Source organism: Fistularia commersonii, chromosome 13 (assembly GCF_037954325.1).
Source record: "Fistularia commersonii isolate RoL2024-O1a breed Wild chromosome 13, RoL_Fcom_v1.0, whole genome shotgun sequence".
In the NCBI taxonomy this organism is placed as follows: domain Eukaryota; kingdom Metazoa; phylum Chordata; class Actinopteri; order Syngnathiformes; family Fistulariidae; genus Fistularia; species Fistularia commersonii.
In genome coordinates this window covers 14,697,496-14,718,928 of record NC_141296.1, presented here as the reverse complement: position 1 = coordinate 14,718,928, position 21,433 = coordinate 14,697,496, and the positions used below count along the sequence as shown (strand labels likewise).

The 21,433-nt window shown below is 43.7% G+C and overlaps 1 protein-coding gene across 1 annotated transcript in view; it reads right to left on the bottom strand.

Annotated features, from left to right (window-relative positions):
• Nucleotides 1-21,433, bottom strand: part of LOC147227971 (dynein axonemal heavy chain 7-like) — a 44,470-nt gene that overhangs the window by 17,383 nt on the left and 5,654 nt on the right. Inside the window, exons 8-38 of the mRNA XM_086158159.1 lie at nucleotides 19,027-19,284; nucleotides 18,661-18,788; nucleotides 18,347-18,425; nucleotides 17,608-17,832; nucleotides 17,344-17,490; nucleotides 16,494-16,673; nucleotides 16,279-16,419; nucleotides 15,749-16,116; nucleotides 15,452-15,638; nucleotides 14,914-15,107; nucleotides 14,592-14,790; nucleotides 14,359-14,499; nucleotides 12,368-12,580; nucleotides 12,184-12,293; nucleotides 11,700-11,868; nucleotides 11,334-11,436; nucleotides 11,123-11,250; nucleotides 10,840-11,052; nucleotides 9,286-9,384; nucleotides 8,885-9,133; nucleotides 8,653-8,802; nucleotides 8,027-8,209; nucleotides 7,545-7,721; nucleotides 7,184-7,315; nucleotides 4,623-4,799; nucleotides 2,948-3,145; nucleotides 2,717-2,872; nucleotides 1,887-2,055; nucleotides 1,603-1,729; nucleotides 959-1,178; nucleotides 112-738 (exon numbers count right to left, since the gene is read on the bottom strand). Coding sequence (XP_086014285.1) covers nucleotides 112-738; nucleotides 959-1,178; nucleotides 1,603-1,729; nucleotides 1,887-2,055; nucleotides 2,717-2,872; nucleotides 2,948-3,145; nucleotides 4,623-4,799; nucleotides 7,184-7,315; nucleotides 7,545-7,721; nucleotides 8,027-8,209; nucleotides 8,653-8,802; nucleotides 8,885-9,133; nucleotides 9,286-9,384; nucleotides 10,840-11,052; nucleotides 11,123-11,250; nucleotides 11,334-11,436; nucleotides 11,700-11,868; nucleotides 12,184-12,293; nucleotides 12,368-12,580; nucleotides 14,359-14,499; nucleotides 14,592-14,790; nucleotides 14,914-15,107; nucleotides 15,452-15,638; nucleotides 15,749-16,116; nucleotides 16,279-16,419; nucleotides 16,494-16,673; nucleotides 17,344-17,490; nucleotides 17,608-17,832; nucleotides 18,347-18,425; nucleotides 18,661-18,788; nucleotides 19,027-19,284 — 5,847 coding nt within the window. The remainder of the gene's footprint in view (nucleotides 1-111; nucleotides 739-958; nucleotides 1,179-1,602; nucleotides 1,730-1,886; nucleotides 2,056-2,716; nucleotides 2,873-2,947; nucleotides 3,146-4,622; nucleotides 4,800-7,183; nucleotides 7,316-7,544; nucleotides 7,722-8,026; nucleotides 8,210-8,652; nucleotides 8,803-8,884; nucleotides 9,134-9,285; nucleotides 9,385-10,839; nucleotides 11,053-11,122; nucleotides 11,251-11,333; nucleotides 11,437-11,699; nucleotides 11,869-12,183; nucleotides 12,294-12,367; nucleotides 12,581-14,358; nucleotides 14,500-14,591; nucleotides 14,791-14,913; nucleotides 15,108-15,451; nucleotides 15,639-15,748; nucleotides 16,117-16,278; nucleotides 16,420-16,493; nucleotides 16,674-17,343; nucleotides 17,491-17,607; nucleotides 17,833-18,346; nucleotides 18,426-18,660; nucleotides 18,789-19,026; nucleotides 19,285-21,433) is intronic.

Sequence of the window (21,433 nt, the reverse complement as noted above, 5' to 3'; positions counted from 1 at the left end):
CCATTAATGAAAACACTTCAAATTGTGTGACATGTGGCAACATAAGGAATATTTAAAGCCTGATGAGTTGATGGGTTACTACACAGTTAGTGGTAAGTTTCCCTCTTTCACCTCTCCAGTGTTGAGCAGGTTCCCAATGTCTTCCAGGAATGACTCCGTTTTGATTTTCCTGTCTGTGAAGAGGAAAACCCCATGTGATTCACCCTGCGTGGCCTTCCTCATGATTTGCTTCAGGTCATCGCGCCATTCATGAGTCCCAGAGGTTTGGGAGATCTCCACCTGGAAAAGCTCCGCCTCTGCAATGTGGGCAGCCAGTCTGGTGAGAGACTGGCGTCCGCTCCCGCCAACGCCTACCAGTAGGGCGTGTCCACTTGGCTGCTTGAGGATGCGGGAAATGCGGCAGATGTGCTCAATGGCAAAACGGAAAAGCACCAAATTCATGGGTGCTTTGCTCATGTTATTGAACTGGTGCAGGTGCGACTCCACAACTTGACGGAGCCCATTGAGGTCTTTTGCCTCTGAGTAGCTGCAGTCCACCCCCTTGGGCTTGTGGAAGTCACAGAACAGGAGGCTGTGCAGGTCATTCTCAGTGACTTCTCCATCTTGGTCCTGGTCTAGATACTGGAAGAGCTGATGAAAGTCTGCCATCATGTGACTCTGACAGACCACCTGCAAATGGCCGATGAGCCAGGACCGATCTGTGTCACAGACCAGCCGGTCATAGAACACCCTTAAGACCTGAGGATTCAAACACACAAATAAAGATCAGCAAAATATAGCCCTGAGAAGCCTAAGGAACACCGTGAAAATTAGTGATACCCTACATCAGCAAGAATAATCAGTAAATATTTTCCTCAAAATGAGTTAATTACAGATATGCAGAAATAGTTTCTGAAAATAATGGTAGAAATATTTTTCCCAAATGATGCACTTTTATTTCCTGACCAATAAGTAATACCTCATGCACCCAGAGACGCTTTATGACAGATGGGTCATTTGTCGTTTCAGGACGTGACAGGCAGATCCCCTGCACGACCCGGGTTACATCTCGGAGACTGAACAGATAATGGGACTTTGCAGGCGTTGGCAGCAGGTTCTTGGTGGCTTCTTGATACACCGACACACTGCTGCTAACAAGCTGAGAGGTCAGGGCTTCAAATGTCTTTGGGAAAGAAAACCTGTGGGTATAATGTTTGAATGTTAACAAAGCACACTAACACGTAGCATCACATGTTACAAGCATTTAGTGCGAAGTTGGGGATTTGTAAACTGAAAATTTCCACAAACATGTGGAAAAGATGGCATTTATTCAGCATTTGGCAAGGCCTTTTACTTCCCAATATCCTATGGCTGTGTTACGTGAAAAAGAAAAAATGAATTTCTTATAATTATTGAAACAGATATTTATCCTCCTACCCTTACATATTATAGAAATATTGCAATGCTTGCTGCCATATACAGTACATTTAGAATCTGAATCTGTCTCACTGCAGACCCGGTGTTTCAAGACCAAAAAAATAACTTCCATTGAATTAAAGATTTGTGATCATTGTGGGCTTGGAAAAGAGCACTTTGATGCAGTTACACATAATAGGTAGTTACCGTATGAATAAGTGCCAATCTATGATTCTGGAAAATATGGTGTGCATTGTCTTCTCATCAAAATTGTTAATGGTTATGATGTTGAAGTGGCGCAGGAAGCGAGGTGTGACGGGGTTTCGCCCTCCACCTGGGGAATAAGGCAATCACAAAAGGGAGGAGCTTTTTGGATATAACACCACTGGCTGTTACTTAAGACAAAAACATGTCAACAAAAATACACCCTTTGTCTTCTTGATTTAGGGCTGACACATTTCATCAGTTAGAAAAAAAAAAATTGTGATTACCGGGTGGTCCCATGGCACACATGATCTGCACATCCACCAATTTGATCACAGAGCAGTCCTTCATGTCGTACCAGGTCCAGTGGTCCAGCCACTGGCGCAGCAGCTCCACAGGGGGTTGAGCACCGTACACTTCTCTTGCCGGCATGTTCACATCGTCTACAAACACCACCTGCCATGACATGACTTGAGAGATTCAATTTTTCTGTGCTCAACTTCATTAATGAAAACGATTGTGTATACGCACAGGTATTTTGTTTTAAATTATTCAAAGACAACCTGACATGCATCAACAGAACGTAAGGAACAGTTTATTGAAGGTGTCTTTTGAGGCAGAGATTAGATGGAGGTCACAAGACAACCAAGCTGGGACTATGATCCTAATGAAAGAAGATGTAATGGAAACCAGGGCTTCACCATTGGGAACAAATATCTAGCTTAATTATTTAGACTGTTACTGCAAAGACGATGATCTTTGTTACATCACATCACTTTCTCAGCTAAGCTGAAAAGAATGTTTTGTGTGGGGTTTCAAATTACCATTTTATGCAATATTCATTTTATTGACATTTCTCCAGTACAGAAAATGTATTACATTTTTTTGAGGTTCATCTCATTAATTCATTCAGTCATTATTTATATAGTTGATCCTAGTTTATCCTCAGGTTCGCTGCAATTGGATGCAATGCATGGTTCATCTGAACACGGTCGCTAGTCAATCACAGGGCCATATATACAAACATCCAACCAGTCACGCTCTCATTTACATGTCTGGGTAATTTAGGGTTTCCAATTGAACTACTACATGTTTTTGGTCAATGAAAAGGGCGTACCATTTTCTTCCCCAGTGGAGGGCCGAAGACTCCTTTGCGCCGCTTGTCCAGCTTTGACATAATAATGTTTTGAGTCTGAGCAGCTGAAGTCTGTGCCGAAAAGTTGATAAACAATGGGTTGTACGTGTCCTTCTGCAGCCGATTTAATAGGAAGTCCTGGGTGGATCGTATGGAAGATGTAAGCCCATTTTATCATCACAATTAAAATCTCTCTGACAGCAGATGGCTTACAGTAATGCAGAGGCTTTTGCCCGTGCCGGTGGGGCCGATGAACATGGTGGGCTTCTCGTGGGTGACCATGAGCTCCATCAGGGCCATATAGCGTATTGTGTTTTCAGTTGGCACCATGATCTCATTGAGCTGCGCGTCCTTGGATATGGGGTGAGCTGCGGTCAGCTCATCTGTCCATAGTTCCCACCGGCCACGCCCCTGAGGGTTTTAGGATTACTAACTGATGAGTGACACAATTATAATGTACAAAAAAAAATCAACGACATTCCATCATGGATTAATAACCTCATCAACATTAATTTGAATAAAATAAATACATGTGGAATCAAATATTTGTAAGTCTGTCCTACTAGGTGAGTGGAAGCCAAGCTTTTACAAACATTAAACTCAAAAAAAATTTCTGCCGCCAATGAAAACATTTTAACTGGTCTAGAAAAGGGGGTGGGCAATTTATTTGGCTGGCGGGCCGCATTTCTTATTCAATTTTCATGCGCGTCCAAACTAGGTATCATGTAAATTGAACCAAATGAACATTGGGATTTAAATATTCACATTTTTTGGCATTTTATTTCAACTTTAAAGTAATTAATGATCTTATAAATGTATGAGCATTACTTTATATGAAATTATCTATACAAAATCAAACAATAGGAAAAAATAAGGAGTTTCTAAATTTAATATTGATTGAAAATATTCAAAGAAAATAATTTGGCGGACCGGATAAAAAAGCAAAACAGGCCGGATGTGGCCCGCAGGCCGTAAAATGCCATGGTCTCGTCTAGAATAACCTTAAAAAAGATACTGATTTTGTAGTATGATATATATATATATACATATATATACACACACACACACACACACACACACACACACACACACATATATATATGTGTGTGTGTGTGTATATGTATATATATATATGTATGTATATATAATGTTCTAAATGTCTAATTTATTTATTAAGTTGCAGAGCAGCAGATCATTTCATGCTGATTTTTTGTAATTTCTCAAAATCTGTAAGCTTTTGCGGTACTTTTATCCGGTATTTGCCGATTCTTGGCAATATGTTGCAAATTCACAAGCTGCCTTTTCCCTGACAATCTGATAATGATAATCAGGCCATATCAGTTCAGTGTTCCCATATCTTTCTTGAAATGAATTATGTGCAGTCTATGGCTTTATGCAAACATCTTGCATTATTTTACTGGTGAGCATACATTGGTTGCCAAATCATTTTTTATATTTATGTCTCATGTTGTTTTTTTTTTCTTAATTGACCTGTCGGGCCCTTGTCTTGGTCAGTGCACATAACTTTTAACCTGTTTGGATTTACTCACTAGGCAGAAAGAAGCAGAGGCAGGGGAAATAATTTTATAGAAAATTCTAGCCTTTCCAGGATATTTCCGTGTTTTTTATGACTGTTAAATTGTCCTATCATTCAAAAAAGATCCTGGATGACTTCTGATACGAAAAAAAAAAAATCTACATTAGGATATAACAAGATTTAACAGACTGACAAAGTACCTCAAACAGACCTGTGCTCGAAGCCTGAAGGAAAAAGTACAACTGATAATACAGTAATTCAGCCCAGATTTGTAACACGGCTCAAGAAATATCCTGATTTTTTTAAACAGATTCATTCGGGTTTTTAAGACGGAAACCTTGGGCTACTGACCTCTTTGACAAAGCGGTACTGGTACAGCGACCCCTTGGTAGGCAGGGCCAATGTAAACTGGTCTTGTACGGCACTGGGCCCACTCAGCAGCTCCCTCACCAGGGCATCGAACCTGACTCGGTCCGAATCATCACAGCCAGCGCCCACAGACCACACCAGAGAGAAGACGAAGATGCCCTATGCAAAACAGGAAGGTGATGTCAATGTCTCTGTAGCGGCCAAAACACACTGGGTGTTCAGAGTGCAGTTCACACTCTGTGGTTTCTTTTGCACTAAGTGGTGGAAAAGTGTGCTTCAGCTTTTGAAATTGAAGTACCAGTAAAGTCTAGCCAGTATTTAATGATGTGAAAGCATAATATCAATACTGGTCCAGCAGGTAGGTCTTGACCTTTGAAAAAAGGTATTCTCTTCTCTCACACCAACTAACTTCATGTCCTCTTTTCACTACTTTCAGCAACTCAAGGCCAGGTAAACTGATGGAGCGGGGTCAGCGGATGCTGAGGCCAATAGTGCGAAGAGGTCGCCAACTTTCTGCAGAGTCAATCGCTACAGACTTCAAAACTTCAGGTGGCCTTCAGATTATCTCAAGAACAGTGTGCAGAGAGCTTTATAGAATGTTTTATAGAAACTTCATAGTTTTCATGGCCGAGCAACTACATCCAAGTCACGCATCGCTTTGGATAAAAGTGTCTGCCAAATGACTGTAATGTAATGTAATGAAATGCAAAGTGTTGGATGCATTGGTGTAAAGCTTGCCGCCACTAAACTCTAGAGCAGTGGAGATGTGTTCTCAGGAGTGAATAATCGCGCTTCTCCATCTGGCAATCTGATGGACGACTCTGAGTTTGGCGGTTGCCAGGAGAACGGAACTCGTCTGACTGCATTGTACCAAGTGTGAAGTTTGGTGGTGGTGTTGTTTCTTAGGAGCTGGGCTCGGCCCTTTAGTTCCAGTGAAAGACGCTCTATAAGCTTGAGCCTACCAAGACATTTTGGACAAACAGGACAAAACTCCAAACAGTTTGGAGCTGGTCCCTTCCTTTTCCAACATGACTGTGGACCAGTGTGCAAAGCAAGCTCCATAAAGACATAGATGACAGATTCTGATGTGGATGAATTTGACTGACCTGCATTGAGTCCTGACCTCAACGCGAGAGAACACCTTTGGGAGAATTAGAGCGGAAACAGAGAGCCAGGCCTCCTGGTCCAACATCAGTGTGTGACCTGATAAATGCGCTTCGAAAGAATGTTCAAAAATTCCCATTAACACACTCCTGAACCATGTGGAGAGCCTTCCCAGAAGGGTTGTAGCTGTTCTAGGTGCAAGAGGTGGACCAATGTCATATTGAACCCCAAGGATTAGGAATGGGATGTCACTTACGTTCATACGCGAGTCAAGGCAGGTGAGCAAATACTTTTGGCCATATAGTGTATATGTTCCTATCCTGGATGCCAAACCTGCCCATCACTTCTTCATCACCTCTATTGCCTGCACAAACATGTCCATTAAAGTCTGCACCAATTATTACTCTTTAACCTCTGCAGATATTCTACATACCTTTATCTAACTGACTCCAAAATTTTTTCTTCTCCTCTAACTCACATCCCATTTGTGGTTTATAGCCACCAACAACATCGAGCATCACACCTTCAATTGCCAGCTTCAGACTCAATGTCTGTTTGACACTGTCATTACTTCCTCCTTTCTACTATTATCTATTACTGTTATGTTTTTGACTTGAAACCCTGGCACAACATTTTCCTTCGGGATTAATAATGTTGCTCTCATCTATCTATCTATCTATCTGTCTATCTATCTATCTATCTATCTATCTGTCTGTCTGTCTGTCTGTCTGTCTGTCTGTCTGTCTGTCTGTCTGTCTGTCTGTCTCTCTCTCTCTCTCTCTCTCTCTCTCTCTCTCTCTCTCTCTCTCTCTCTCTCTCTCTCTCTCTATCTATCTATCTATCTATCTATCTATCTATCTATCTATCCATCCATCCATCCATCCATCCATCCATCCATCCATCCATCCATCCATCTATCTATCTATCTATCTATACAGACACACACACACACACACACACACACACACACACACACACGCGCGCGCACACACACACACACACACACACACACACACACACACACACACACAAACACACTTATTATAAGGCCTGAGTGTTAAGAAAGGCGCCTTGTGTGAGTGGGTGTTTCAAGTTATTGTGAAGTTCATTTGTTGATCATTTTCTTGGTTATGGTCTTACAGGTTTTCAAAGGTGAATACCTGGTAAATAACTTGTGGAATTTCCACTTAAATTTTTTTTTTAAAACGACTGTTTTGAATTGGTGACAAGTTGGGCTGAAAACGCAACGATTGTACTATCAATCCATGTTTTAAAGGTAGTGACCTTACAGCGGGTCCTGCTCACCCATAATCCAAAATGGCTACTATTCTGGTGCAGCAACCACCTTATGAATGTAAATAATATTCCTTTATATTGTCTATTCAGTCACAATATTATTAAACACAATGCTAATAACTGGAATGGGAAATAACATGGACCTCCAACCAGGAACAAATGTCTTTTTCTTGCATGCTCTTCATCAGTGTCTCATCGTGAAATTCGTCCATCATGCAGTCCATTAGATTCATCAGAGACTTTGCCAGATTAGCATCAGAGGTTGGTGAAAGCTCCTGAAAGTATTATTTCACAAAGCAGTAGTTGAGTGGATCAAAAGCTATTTATGAAGCCATATATGAATATAATAACACAGAAATATAAATATTCTGATATTGCATATTAAGTCAAAAGTAATATACGTAAGGTAAATGTAATCATCTTAAAACACCAGAAAGATTCTGCAGACAAGATGCTAATTTCAAAAGCTGGTGTAGAACTGATGGATAATGAATGTTATGATACCTTGGCTGCTTTGCGGATCAGCTGCAGGCAGACAGGCAGAATACAATCAAAGAGGCCTGCAATGAGGTCCCTGTGGGCTGAACTGATTGAGGCTGGCAGTGTGCTGATCCAAGATAACATGAGGGGCCGCCAGCCCAGCATGTGTGGCTCCAAATAGATCATTCCACACCGGGACACCTGATGTAAAACAAAGAATCATCGCTGATCATGAAAGAAAAAGCCACCTTTTAGAGCATCCAAGAGACCTGCCACATGCTAATTAGCTTAGCACAATGAATGCTCCTCAATAGTACTATTGGCATAGCTTCCTCAAAAGTTATCTAACACACATTCCAATCAATCCAGAATACTGTAAAATAAATGAGTAACATATAGAACTGTAAGTGAGTTTTTTTTTCCAAACATTTCTGAAAAATCAGTAAAAAACAAAGAAGAAATTTCCCCCAAATCAGGTGAAATTAATGGAAGGAGGTTCCTCTCACTGTGGCTGGTGATGCCACTTCCAGATCCATTGGTTCAAAGATGAGGCTCATCTGAGGTGACATCTGGATGATCTCACCGCTCATCAGACACAGCTTCTTGTTATCATCCAGGACTGTGTTCATGTTTTCAATCCACACAGCATCCACCGGGCCGTCAAAGATCAGCCACTTCCTGTCGGGGCTCTGCGAGACACCAGAAATGGGACGAGTGGCAAAATGTCGGTTTGATCCTGTATTTTCTTTATTGTTAAATTGATGGGAAAACACAACCTATAAATTAGCAATTTGTCCCCTCAAAAATCCCTTAAAAATACAAACATATCAGCATATTTCAGAGTCAGAATCAGCATATTTCCAAAATCCATCAAGAGTTTACAGAGAAATTACCAACAGATAACCAAAAGATAACATTAAAGTAAGCAAGACACTTCTGTAAATGCGAGGAAATGCCCAAAAAGATCAAGAAATTCTAGAAAGCCAAAAAACAATTACCTAAAAAATACTAAATGTACCAATAAATCAGAAAAATATTATTCCAAAATCAGTTTTGTCTCTGAAGGACTATGTTTATCCTGTTCTGTTTCCAGTTTCATTTCCTGTTGTAGAGAAATGACATGAGACTTCACCTGGGAGGCTGCGTAGGACCTGTAGCTGACAGCGAGAATACCGTCAGACCATTCGTGAGTGACAGCGTCGAACTGGCCATACAACTGCCCCATAGTGATGGACTTTGGGTTGATGACTGTGACCTGTACCGGGTTTTCATCCATCACACCCTGGTTGAGATAACCAGTTTAGACAATGAAGAAGGGAGAGGACCAACAATAATAGTAGTGGTTAGGATGCAGGTAGTCGTACCCTCTCAGAGACATGGAGGAGGGCGGCGGCGAGCACACGGTATGCACTGGTCTTTCCCCCGCATGGTTCGCCAACAAGCATAAAGCCATGTCTCACGATCATCATTTCGTAGATCTGCAGGATTTTCTCCACAAAGAAATCGGTGGCTTGCAGGTTCATGCGTTGGCAGTTTTCCTTGATGGCCTCCAGCAGTACGTTGTAGTCTCGCCTCGGGAGCCCCACGCCCGGGAAGAGGTCAGAGATGATGCCCTGAGATGGAAAAATACTTAAGTTGGAGGTCTGTGTGGGATGTGAAAAATCAGGTTTGATTACACGTGATAAAAATCGAAACAGGTTTTTGCCATTACTGTAAAGTAATGTAAAGTGTTAGTCATGGTGGGTGGTGCTCCAATCAGCCACACCTCAAACAGCTTCAGATCCTGGGCCAGGAACTTGGGCAGGTTGATGTCAATGATAGATCTCAGCAATAGGGTGTCCTCATTCTCTTCTGGAAAACGAAGCTGCGAAAGATCCATCCAATGAAGTAGCAGGAGGAAACAGGAAAAGGAAAATATGAGGATAAACAAAAGGCAAGAGCTGATTGGTAAATACAAAACTTGCTGTCCCATAAGAGCATGGGTGCCTAATATGTCAATCACAATTGACCAGTCACTTGTGAAGGTCATGTTGGTAGATTGCATACAAATCAATGTACAGGTCAGCCAGTCTGAGATCTTGTTTTTACAGACACACCACAAGTCACTCCGCATGTGAGGTCAACCACACGCAAGCAACTGCAAGTTCCAGTGAACTAACCAGCAAGTTAGCCCTTAAAATTATTTTTACTCAATGGATAAAAAAGTAAAAGAGCCAGATAAAGTTAGAAACTGAAAACCTGCCACTTCCATACAGAATAGGAGGAAGACTTTTTTTTTCCTCAATGTCATATTCAAAGTGCATTTGCTTGAACTATCAATCTCACATTGCTCTTCCAAAGAGAGAAATATGGAGGGGCACTTTTAGACTGTTCATAAAAGCTACGATACGAAATTCACTCTGAGAAGCGAGCTGAAGAGGAGAAAGGCGAGGGAACTAAAATCACAGTTGTCCAAAAAGCAGTCATTTTTGGGGTTGATTTCAAAACCTTGTGACTGACTACCAGCAGCTAATGTCCTGACCATGCCACTCTGGCTGACTCCGTGCAGTGCAAATCATCAGAGTAAGGTAACGACCAAAAATGTACTGTGTTGCAGTGTGCCATAAGAGTTCACGCAGTTATGCAAGGTGCACAAACATATTGTGTTAAGTATACACAGTAGATACATGAATAAATATACATTCAGCATTTTTAGTGTAAGTAGATCATTTTTAAATGGTCATTTGAAAAGTAGCTCACAAGGTGAAAAAGTGACGATGTTGGGATTTTTACTGGATCAAAGCCAAACATTTCAGTTTCTGTTTTCATCCAATGTAGATTGAATACTTAAATCCAAGCCTGATGACATTGAACATTACCTCATCAAAATGAAATTTCTACAGAAATTGCTTACAGACTCTGAGATAATTTCTTACATATTTTTTTTATAATTTCTTACTCATTTTTTGAAATAATTCATTGAGATCTAAATCAACAGCAACAGTTTTGGTGCTCTAAGAATGAAAAAAAACGAACATATAAAACCTCCTAATATATAATAACACAGGCATTGTTGGGAAGGTGGTGCAGTGGGACACACTGTCACAGCAGAGAGGTTCCTGTTTCAAATCGGTGTGTCTTCTGAGTTTACATGGTCTCCCATACCTATATAGGTTCCCTTTCCCTTTGTCTCCCCCCCATTGGTTGATTGAAGACAAAATTTTCCATTAGTATGTGGCACTTGTAATTGACAACTGACTCTGTGATTGACAAGTGACTCCCTGTGGCACAATGTGCAAGATAAGCAGTACGGATAACGGATGAAAAATGAGCGCGGTACCTTGAGGTTCCCAGCGGCAGTCAGAACGGACTTGACGGCCCTCATCCCGTAGTCGTAATGATGCTGCGAGGAGAGCTGCTCTGAGCAAAGACGGTAGGTGGCCACTATTTTCACAGAGAGTGGCCTGGCAGTGATGAAGCCGCAGGAGTAGAGCACGATCTCTGCGATCATGGCGTAGTCTGGCACCATCATTGCCACTGTCCTGAACAGAGCCTGGCAAAAATTGAAGCAGATAAGTGAGTGTTTTTCAAACTACTTATAGAGGATTTTTTTAAAAAGACACCTTGAGGTTGTCTGGCAGCTCTGAACGTCCAGCATATCCGGGATTCATGGTGATGAAGACGGCGCAGGATGGGTCCAATTTCAGATCTGTCCCTTCAAACGTTAGCCTCTTGCTGTGGGCTGCAATTCCTGGACACAAAGTCAGTTACTTGCATGCAAAAACAGCTGCAGCTCCATCCACATGCCAGGTTTTCCAGGAAGAAATTTCAAACCTCTCTGTATGGTGAGAATCTGTTGAGCAACGACGGACAGAACCTCCAGGTCTATTCTGTTGAATTCATCAAAACAGGCCCATGCTCCACATGACAACAGGCCCTGAGGACATGCCCATTCACACACACACACACACACGTGCATTGTCTCTCTACTGTTCTTTTCCTTGGTTCAACAGAAATCAAATGGGACACTTATAGAAACAATCAGCAATTCATTCCCTCATTCTCTCTTAGACAATTTAGAGTTGTCAGTGAAATGAATAGAACCCAGACATATTAGGGGAAGAACCCACACAGAGAAGAGATAGTAAGAATCGAGCCAGTGACATTCTTGTAGTGAGGCGCCCCAAAACTTTTACTGACTTTAAAGAACTTTCCCAAGGCGATATAGTCCAGGCCATCAGAGCAATTGAAGACCACACACTGCTTGGCCACAGCTTTGGCCAAGTCTTTGGTGGTTTCAGTTTTCCCTGTGCCAGCTGGGCCCTCGGGGGCTCCTCCAAGGTGAAGATGAAGGGCCCCGAACAAAGTACTGAAGGAAGAGGAAGACACAGTCAAGAATCTCTCCTTTTTGTCTTTGCAATTCTTCAGTTTTGGGTATAGCTTATCTCAGCTGACTCAATTAATTGTATTCAAAACCTGAAGAATGTTCCACTTAAAACGGCAAGAAAATGATATAAAAGAGCAACACATAGCTGACATTATGCATAAAGTTACTTGTATGATGTAAGTACCTAAGTTTCTGTAAAAAAAATCCTGAAAACAAGCAAGAAATTGAAAATAAGCAACAAATGACCTCATCATTAGCAAAAATGACATTAAGACAGAAAAACTTGCGGATGTTTACCGGTAGCAGCGGTCAGTGAGTGGTGTGATGACCAGGCGAGGGGTGTTACCCAAATACTCGTAGCCGTATGATAAACCTGCGTTGATCATCCTGGTCTGGAGCTGTTCTTCCTACACAGTTCGGAAGATGTTTTGACATTTTGTGACTGGAAAAGAATCCTGCCCTGACCCAGCCTTCAACCTACCACCCAGTAGTATCGCAGCTGGCTGAGCCACTCAAAATCGTTTTCGCTGTGGATCTTCTTGTAGACTAGCACAGACAGTACATCCCTGGCATGGACGTCCAGTACCACGAGGGCTTCGAGGGTCACCCGGTTCTGCGTGGACAGCTTCCCTCGCACCAGCTCCACCACTTGCTGGATCTGTCTGTTGTTTTGCTCCATGTAGGCCTCCAGGGCCTGGGGGAGGCATGGCAGTAATTACACAGAAGCACGGGAGTTCATGATACGCTTTCAGGACTTTCACAGAGAACTGCATGACCCAAAATGTATTGCATACACACATAGAGTGTGCAGATGTCCACGCACGTTATAAGAGATGCTGTGATATTCTGTATTTCTGAAGTAGACCTGCAAAGCTTCCACCTTATTATGATGGACAGTTTTGCGCATACCAGGGATCCTAGGAGCTAGGTTGTTGGCGGCTGTATGCCCCTGGAAGAGTCATCCAAGGCAAAAAGGTCCCAAGCGAGGGACCAGACAAAGCACAAGACCCTCAATTGATGATTAAAAGAAATGGAAGGAGTCCTTTCTGGCCTTTATGGCCCCTGGGGCTCCGGAAGCAGCTGAAAGGTACCAGCAGGCCAAGCAGCATGCGGCTTTGGTGGTCGCCGAAGCAGTAACTCAGACGTGGGAGGGGTTTTGGGAGGCCATGGAGAACAACTTTCAGAGGGCTTTGAGGAGACTCAAGGCTAGCATCAGTGGCTTAGGATCAAGAAGCAGTACACCGTGCATATTGGGGACGGTGCGCTGCTGGCCTTGAGCCGAGACATTGTGGATCAGTGGAAGGAACACCTTCAAGACCTCCTCAATCCCGACGACATTCCTTTCATTTAAGGAAGCAGAGTCTGGGGACTTTTGGCCCATCTATTTCTTGGGGCCAAATTTGTCAAGGTAGACAAAATGCTCCATGGTGGTGGGGTCCTGGGGATAAATGAAGTCCGCCTTGGGTTCCTCAAGCCTCTGGATGTTGTAGCATTGGGGCAGTGCCCTTGGATTGGCAACCAGGGTTGGTGATCCCCTTTTTTAAAAAAGGGGATTGGAGAATATGCTCCAACTACATGTTGGAGATGAGGGTCCGCTGGGCTATTGAATCTCGGTTTCAGGAGGAGCAGTGTGGTTTTCTTCCTGGTCATGGAACAGAAGACCACCCTCAAAAGGGTCCTCGAGGGTGCATGGGATTTTGCCCAACCACTCTACATGTGTTTTGTGGACCGTAAGAAGGCATTTGACCATGTCCTGCAGGAATTCCTCTTGCTGCTTCAGCAACATAGGGTACAGAATCCCATAATATGGGCCATTCTGTCCCTGTATGGCTGGGGTTGGAGCTTTGTCCGCGTGGTTGGTTGTTAGATGGACTTGTTTTCAGTTTCAGTCCGTAATTTCCAGCTCTTGCCCAGTGGTTTGCAGCCTAGTGCAAAGTAGCTGGAATTATAACCAGCACCTCCAAGCCTGAGACCATGATTCTTAGCCAAAAAAAGGTGGGGTGACCTCTTTGGGTCAGGGAAGAGGTCCCATACCAAACGGAGAAGTTCAAGAATCTCGGGGTCTTGTTAACGAGTGAGGGAAGGATGGAGCAGGGGATCGACAGATGGATCGTATGGTGTCAGCAATGATGCAGACTCTGTTTGGCCATCCGGGAAGGACTCAAGAGTAGAGTCACTTCTCCGCCTTGAGAAGAGCCAGATGAGGTGGCTCAAGCATCTGGTCAGGATGTCTCCTGAACGCCTCCCTAATGAAATGTTCCGGGCATGTCCAGCCGGGAGGAGACCTCAAGGAAGACCTAGGACATGCTGGAGAGACCATGTGTCTTGGGTATCCTGGGAATTCCTTGGAAAAGAGCTGGACCAAGTGGCCAGGGAGAGTGAAATCTGGGCCTCTCTGCTTCAGACGCTGCCCCCCACATCCCACTTCCAAAGTCATGTGTAAATAAGCAAATACAGTAAACATTAGCTTGCCTTCTGTCCGGAACCGATGGCCTCGTGAATATCTTTTGTCCAGTAGACCTGTGAGACGCACAATATGGTCTGACCAGGCCAAACCAACACCCAGTTGGTCCTCTGATCCCTGGGATACGCTTTTATTGCTTCCCCGATAACCTATGAGGGACCAATGGAGGATGAGGTGGTTTAGATATTAGCAAACATGCTTAATGGAATCTTCAAAAATGTAATTTGGTATAGAGCTTTGCCTGGTGCAGGGAGGCGACCATCCCCTTCTCCAGGTCCAGGAGCCACTTCTCTACGGCACCCCCTGCTTTAGAGGTGGAAATCGCCTCCAGCAGAGGAACTGTTTCCCCGTCGCTGCTCTTCATGTGTGTGATATTCAGAGCATCAGTGAACTCCACGCTTGCAATGCCCTCGAAGCACTTCTTCAGGTGACGCTGCACTCTGAAGGAAAGGAAACACACTCGTCACCACAGCTCTATCTATCCGCAGCTAACTGTAATAGTAAACCTAGGAACTGATCAGTATGTATCTGGTGATTTTTCTTGCTGTTCGTCGGCACTTCACCTTGTGGGGTCTGTGGTTTCAGACAGGATTTCTAGCAGTTCCTCATTAGAGAGGAAGAAGAAACGGGGAAAATAGAGGCGCTTCTTCTCCAGGTAGGTGTTCAGACCCTTGAGGATTGTGTCCAGGAGATCGTTGGACGTTCTCAGGCTCCCCAGCATCCCGTTGATGATTATTACTGCCAGTGCCTGCTTGTCCTGCAGTACACAGAGGCAGGATATTCCATAAACTTCAACCAGGATTTTTTACAGCATTTGGAGATGTTTGACACCGCCTTTATATACATATTGAATACATTGTACTACTCAGCATTCACTGTCCCATCGAGTATTGTATTTAATCTATCGCATATCAACTTTTCAAAATAACAGAGGCAGGGCCAGCATTAAAGGCGAATAAGTCCCTGTAAAAAATGGTAAAACCAAAATGATTCCTTAAAAAAACAGAATTTGTCTAAAGATAAAAAAAAACTTCAAAAGTAGAAAGAATCCATTAAACAAATAAAAGGAAATGAAGAAAGAAACAGAAACAAAATCCTTGCCAGAGAGACTTGCTTCATGGTTTCCCTCCAGGTTTTATCCACGGTTGAGAAGTGGCGGCCCTCCTGGGGCATCTGAGTGGTGATGTCAGGGGAGCTGAAAATGGGCTCTAGGTAAAGCCAGGTGGACTGCACCTTCAGCCACTCGTCCAGGATCTCCTGGAGGAGAAGCAACTTGCCCTCCCACTCACTAGATTACAGAATTTGAATTTCTGTGAGTGGCAGCTGCATCATCAGGAAGAAACCGGAAGACTAAACAGTTGCAATAATAAAACACTCCCCTCAGATGTGACCTCCTACCTGAGCTCCACCTCGAAGGGCATGCTGAAGGGTGAACCCTTCATGGTCTGTGTCTTCACGAGGTGATCATCCAGCAGTGTCTGTACATCATCCACAGCAGACAGAATGTAGGTGCCCGTCTCCCTGTAGGGTACAAGGTTGAACTCCATCTGGCCCCACTCGCTGGACATTCTCTCCAAGGCCTTCTCCAGGGAGTACTCCTTGCTGGCTGCCTCACTGATGCCTTCCAGGGCGGTGAGGTGCTGCTCAAGGTGCATGGAGAGGAAGTGAGACATGCGGGCCTGGTTGTCAGGCATCTGCAGGGAGGCACCCACAGCCAGTGCCATGGCCTGCCAGTGGCGCTCGCGCAAGCCCGGGTTGCAAAGCACCTGTCGAGACAGTAAAAAGAAAGCAGAATTTGAAAAGAGTTTTCAGTTTGAATTAGGATGTGCCCTGAGCAATATTCAACCAAATAATAACACAGGAACAATGCTTGGAGGACAGGCCGACTGAATGGAACAACCCATAGATCATTCTGGTAGGGTTCTTACCTGCACCATAGGCAGGTGCTCCTTGAAATCCTCTACTTTGACCTTGATGGAAGCGGCTAATCTCTGGGCGTTGGGCTCCTCGCTGAATCCCATCTCCAGCTTGTAAAGCGTACGCCGGTAGTTGCCAATATCCTCCTCCACCTACAAGGATGAAGTTGCTGAGATTAACAGCAGTACCCTGTAGATTTACTTCAGTAATTCCTGAATACTGTTACCTTGTCTGGGTTTACTTGCAGTATTGGCCCATGAAGCCACTGCTGATGTTGGCTGAGGAACTCACTGCCGGTCTCATAGAGGTGCAGGAAGGGGGTGAGCTGCTCCTGGGTCTTTCGACGTAGCGGGTGCTGGGACACGGACCAGCCATAAGCTTCCTCCTCTAGATTCAAATCAGTTATCTGTGCGACAGCAAAACGTGGGAGAGGAGAAAGAAAAGAATAAGAAAAATAAATGAATTAATAGTGCGGTTGTAGTGTAGGCAAGTCAGTCAGCTGACAAAAATCACTCTTTGGTGCCCATGTGAGGCTTTTTGACAGTGTAATACTACCCTCTATTGGTAACAATATAACTGCATAATCTTAAATTAGGCACAACAACACACAGTATGGTTGATAGTGTAGGTCCTCATTTGGGATGAAACTCAACACTACAAATTGTCTTTTATCTGGCAGGATTTATTCATTCCTTATCTATACTGCTTAGCCTACACTGAGGATTATGGTGCCTATCACGGGGCCTGAGATAGGGGTATGCTGTGGACCGGTTGCCAGTCGATTGCAGGGCCACAAATGGAGACACACAACCGTTCACTCTCTTGTTCAAATGTCTAAGTAATTAAGTGTCTCCAACCCTACTGCATGTATTTGGACTGTGGGAGATAATCGGAGAACGCCTGTCGGAATTGAAAAAGGGACCTTCTTGCTGTGAAGCCTAATCACTAACCACTGTGCCATCCGTGTTTGGAAAGGGGGAAGAAGAAAGACTTGTTACTTATCTTCTGATACTGACTTCTTTTCTGGTAGTTTCAACCTCATTGTCCTATAATTAATTCTGCATATCCCAAATCACCTTTTCCTTGGCTGACTCCAGTTTGGCATTGAGGGCCTGAGCTTTCTTCAAGTACTTGCTGAGATCTTCCAAATCACCAAAGTTGGTGAACTCCTGCACCTGCAAGCTGTAGCTCTCCAGTTCCTCCTCAAAGCGCTCACGACACAGCTAGAATCAATGGGGCATCACATTTGGTTGGAGTAGGTGCAATTTCACGTGAAAGAACACACTGAATCCAGGTGATAGCTTAGCATAAGCTATTGGAGCACAAAGAAAAGTACAAACCTTCAGTCTACTTTGAAATTGCTCTGTCTTTTCAGCAATGATCTCCTCGTGCTTCTTGAAGATGGAGGGGATTCGACCGAGCCACCGGACCGTCTCCTTCGTGAGCTCCATGTCGGATGACTGGAGAGAGACATAGTCCATCAGGAAAGCCAGCTGTGAGTTGGAGTCGGCCAGCCTCTGCTCCAGCAGGGGAATCTCCACGTTCCTCATTTCGTTCATGAAGGCCTGCGGCAGAAGAGAGGAAACGAGGATAACCAGTGTTGGCTAACAGGGCGACTTAACATTTCCTTGACTCTGAGAGAACAGCCAAGCTACAGTCAACAGATGGGAAAAAACAAAAACAAAAAAAAAATTACCAATGACAAAAGTCAAGTCGTGATCGTTTTTTATTATCAAACAAAATCAAAACACAGTTGCCTGGTAACAATTTTTATGTAATTCCCCCTCTGAGTGAGTACTTTGTAAACTTAGTGGTTATTAGGAAGAAACCTTGGACAGATCCAAGCTCATATGCTTTTATTTCTCTATATGTGGCTCTCTGATCCACTGGCAACTGGTTCACAGGTAGTGAATGAATGAATGAGTTAGATGGTAACACTTGATATAAATAAACCAAACTGGTTGACAATATAAACAGTTCATTAATCTCCGCTCATCAGTTTTTCATTTAGTTGGAATGCACAATGCTAGTGTGCGTATTTGAGTGTGTGTGTGAGAGACAAGAACCTGGGCTCAGTACCTTCAGTTCCATTAGGCGCTGTGTGTCAGCAGGTGTGCTCAAAGCCTTCTTTGCAATCACCTCAAATTCATCGCAAAGCCTATGTGAGGAAGAGTGTAAATTCAGAGACCTGAGGAAGAAGTTCAGACTGATGTAGGTTCCAAGGCAAAATCCAAGGAGTGTGTGTTTCTTTTGTCATTTCATCTGAATTGTGAGGCATAACAGCAGAAGTTTCTGTTAAATATCCTCATGTACAAAAAAAAAAAAAAAACATTAGATGCATTTCGAAAAAGATGGCGCCCTCAAGGAAAATCAGGGGGAGTGAAGTGGCCAACCTCCTGCTGGCCTCATGATGGTCCAGTAACATCCGGGTTGTGAGCTGTTGCTGGAGCTGCTTAGCTCTTCGGGTCAGAGAGTGGACGAACTGATGAGACTGAACCTCGAACATGCCGAGACAGGACACCTGCATTCCAGAGCGTTGGATACACGTGCTGAATCTACAATCACAACTTTACTCACAAACATTTTACATTGTGTGTACAAGACTCAATCAGCTATCTTTTGCATCTTCGTTCCCAGCCGATACTCTGCTGATCGCCAACATTGTCCAAACATAATATTTTATATTTATATTTTCATAGATCTACATCAATCTGTCATTGCTAGATCATGACTTCAGGTATGCCCTGTGGATCAGGTACCTGGCTTCCATACTGGATCTGCTCAATCAGCTCCTGGTACTGCAACACCTCTTCCACATAGTCCTGGAAGGTGTGCTGCTCACCAAGGAACTTCTCCACATTCTCCTCCGCCTGCCTGGACACCAGCGGGATGTATTTGTCATACTTATGTGTGTACTCTCTGGCTGTCACACACTCAGACCTGATCACCCTCCGAAGTGTCTCCTGATGGGATTCAAGGATCTCTGGCAGGACGATGGGTTTCAGCATGCTTCCAGACTGTGTCGTGGGCTGGGGGAACACCAAGGAAGTAAAAACTAAGCAAGGAGATTCTACTTTCTTGGGTAATATTAGACAATTGATGCAAGGAGCAGCAATAGCTGTTAAATTTTATGCATCAAATCCTGTGACTATGGGAAATAAAAAGTCCCAATAGTGAATCTTCTTATCGATACAAACTTATTTCATATTCAAATTTGCCACAAGGGACAGTAATAAGCTAATGATAGGAGTGTTGTTGTTTGGACATCAATCAATTTCAAGACATTGTAGTTTTTGAAATGGGAAAAAACGATATTCCTCAAAGAATAAAAAGAACCTGTTTGAAATACAACTAAGATAATGATGCCAATTCCTATTAAATACTTGCCTTGGTGGAGGAATCAATAGTGATGCTGGTCTGAGCCAGCATGTTCAGCAAGCGAGACGTGAACATGGGATTCTGAAAAATCCCTCTGACGAAAGACTCAGCAAAGTTTACCACATTCATAACACCCTTTGGCCGATATTATTTCAACTGCCTGCCTTTTCGGTATCAACTCTGCCCCCAAGCACTCTCAAAACCGGATGGTGACAGAGGTCACGGAAGGACTTAGTAGCATCATGTGCCACATTGACAATGTGCTGGTGAGTGGCTGTACACAAGAGGAGGACGACATTCGCCTCCATGCTGAGCTGGGGAAGATCAAAAAGCCAAATTCAGAAATGCGACCTACTTCCTATCAAAGAAGGAGGTGACCTTCCTTGGTTACGTATTCTCTACCAGTGGCATTAGCCCTGACCCAAACAAGACTTAGGCGGTGAAAGGGATGAAAGAGCAGACAGATGTCACTGGACTGAAAAGCTTGAGATGAGTACAGACAAAACCTTGCTTGACCTCCTGTCCAAGAAGAACTGGTTGACTCTGGGGCGCTGACCAAGCCAGTGCATTTTCATTGTCCTGCAGCTTCAGGCATGTCACAAGAAGCCAAAGATATCCCCAGGGTAATGGGGAAGCTGAGTGTGAAGGCTTCTCTGAAAGAAAGCAGCTGACCTATACTGTACCTTGCGCTGCTGGTGTATAGCGCATCCCCACTACAAAACAGGTGTAATCCAGCGTAACTGACAGCCTGACAGCGAGGTAGTTGTTCACAAGAAACAGGGGAAGAGGATGAGTGATGTGCAAAACTACAACCTCCGTCACCAGGCAGAGTCTTGATAAGCTTACTCCGGGGAAAGAAGTATGGATGGCAGCTCAAGGTGCCGCAGGTGTTGTGGTCGACAGTCATCCTATTCTATGATATACGTGGAGTAGGGTGTGGGGAGTAAGGTATAAATATATTTTTATATCGTGGAGAGACCCAACAGAACAGTCGGGAAAAGACACTCATCTCATCCCCATCGATTCATTGCCGGAGGGGCATGACAAGGTACCGCAAAGCCTGGGGTGTGTCTCCGGAAGAAGCCATGCAGAGCCACCACAGCAGACCACCCCAGAACCACCATCCACTCCTAGCACCAGGTTAGGGAAAGCAATAGTGAGACCAACTACGTTGGACTCGTGAGTGAGACACATCTTGAAAGCGAAATGTTAAAAACAATGAAAATCTTGTTCATGTTTCAGTTAGAGATAAAGACGGAGACAGTGAAAGGAAAACAGTTGAGGTTGCTGTCAGTTGTTATTATTATATAAGGATCCAAGTTACATGTTGCTTTACTTGCTCAGCTTCAGACAGTCCCAAACGTCCCAGTTATAGAGGCAGAATAATCCTGTGAGGTTTGTAGAATCAGTGGCAGTCTACCCATAGATTAACAGCTCTTATTCTGGAAGCAGATATGTTGTACGAGGAGATGATGTCATGATGTCATAGGAGGGAAGACGGGTAGTTCTATTTTGGCTGTTAGTGTAGCAGTCTTTGGTGGAAGTTTTGTTCTATTAAAGTTATGTTATATTAAACTACAGCCAGAATCACGTTTTACTATGGATAACACAAGATAAATGACATTATGGTTCACAAAATGGCAAATTGACAACCACAAAATATTTCTATAAGTAGAGTTGTTGGAAGGAGTATTTGATGACTGAGAAAACCTTCGGTAAGTTGTCATTGTGCTAAGCTAACTGGCGATCTCACACCTCGGCGGAACATCCTGGAAGGTCGCAATGTTC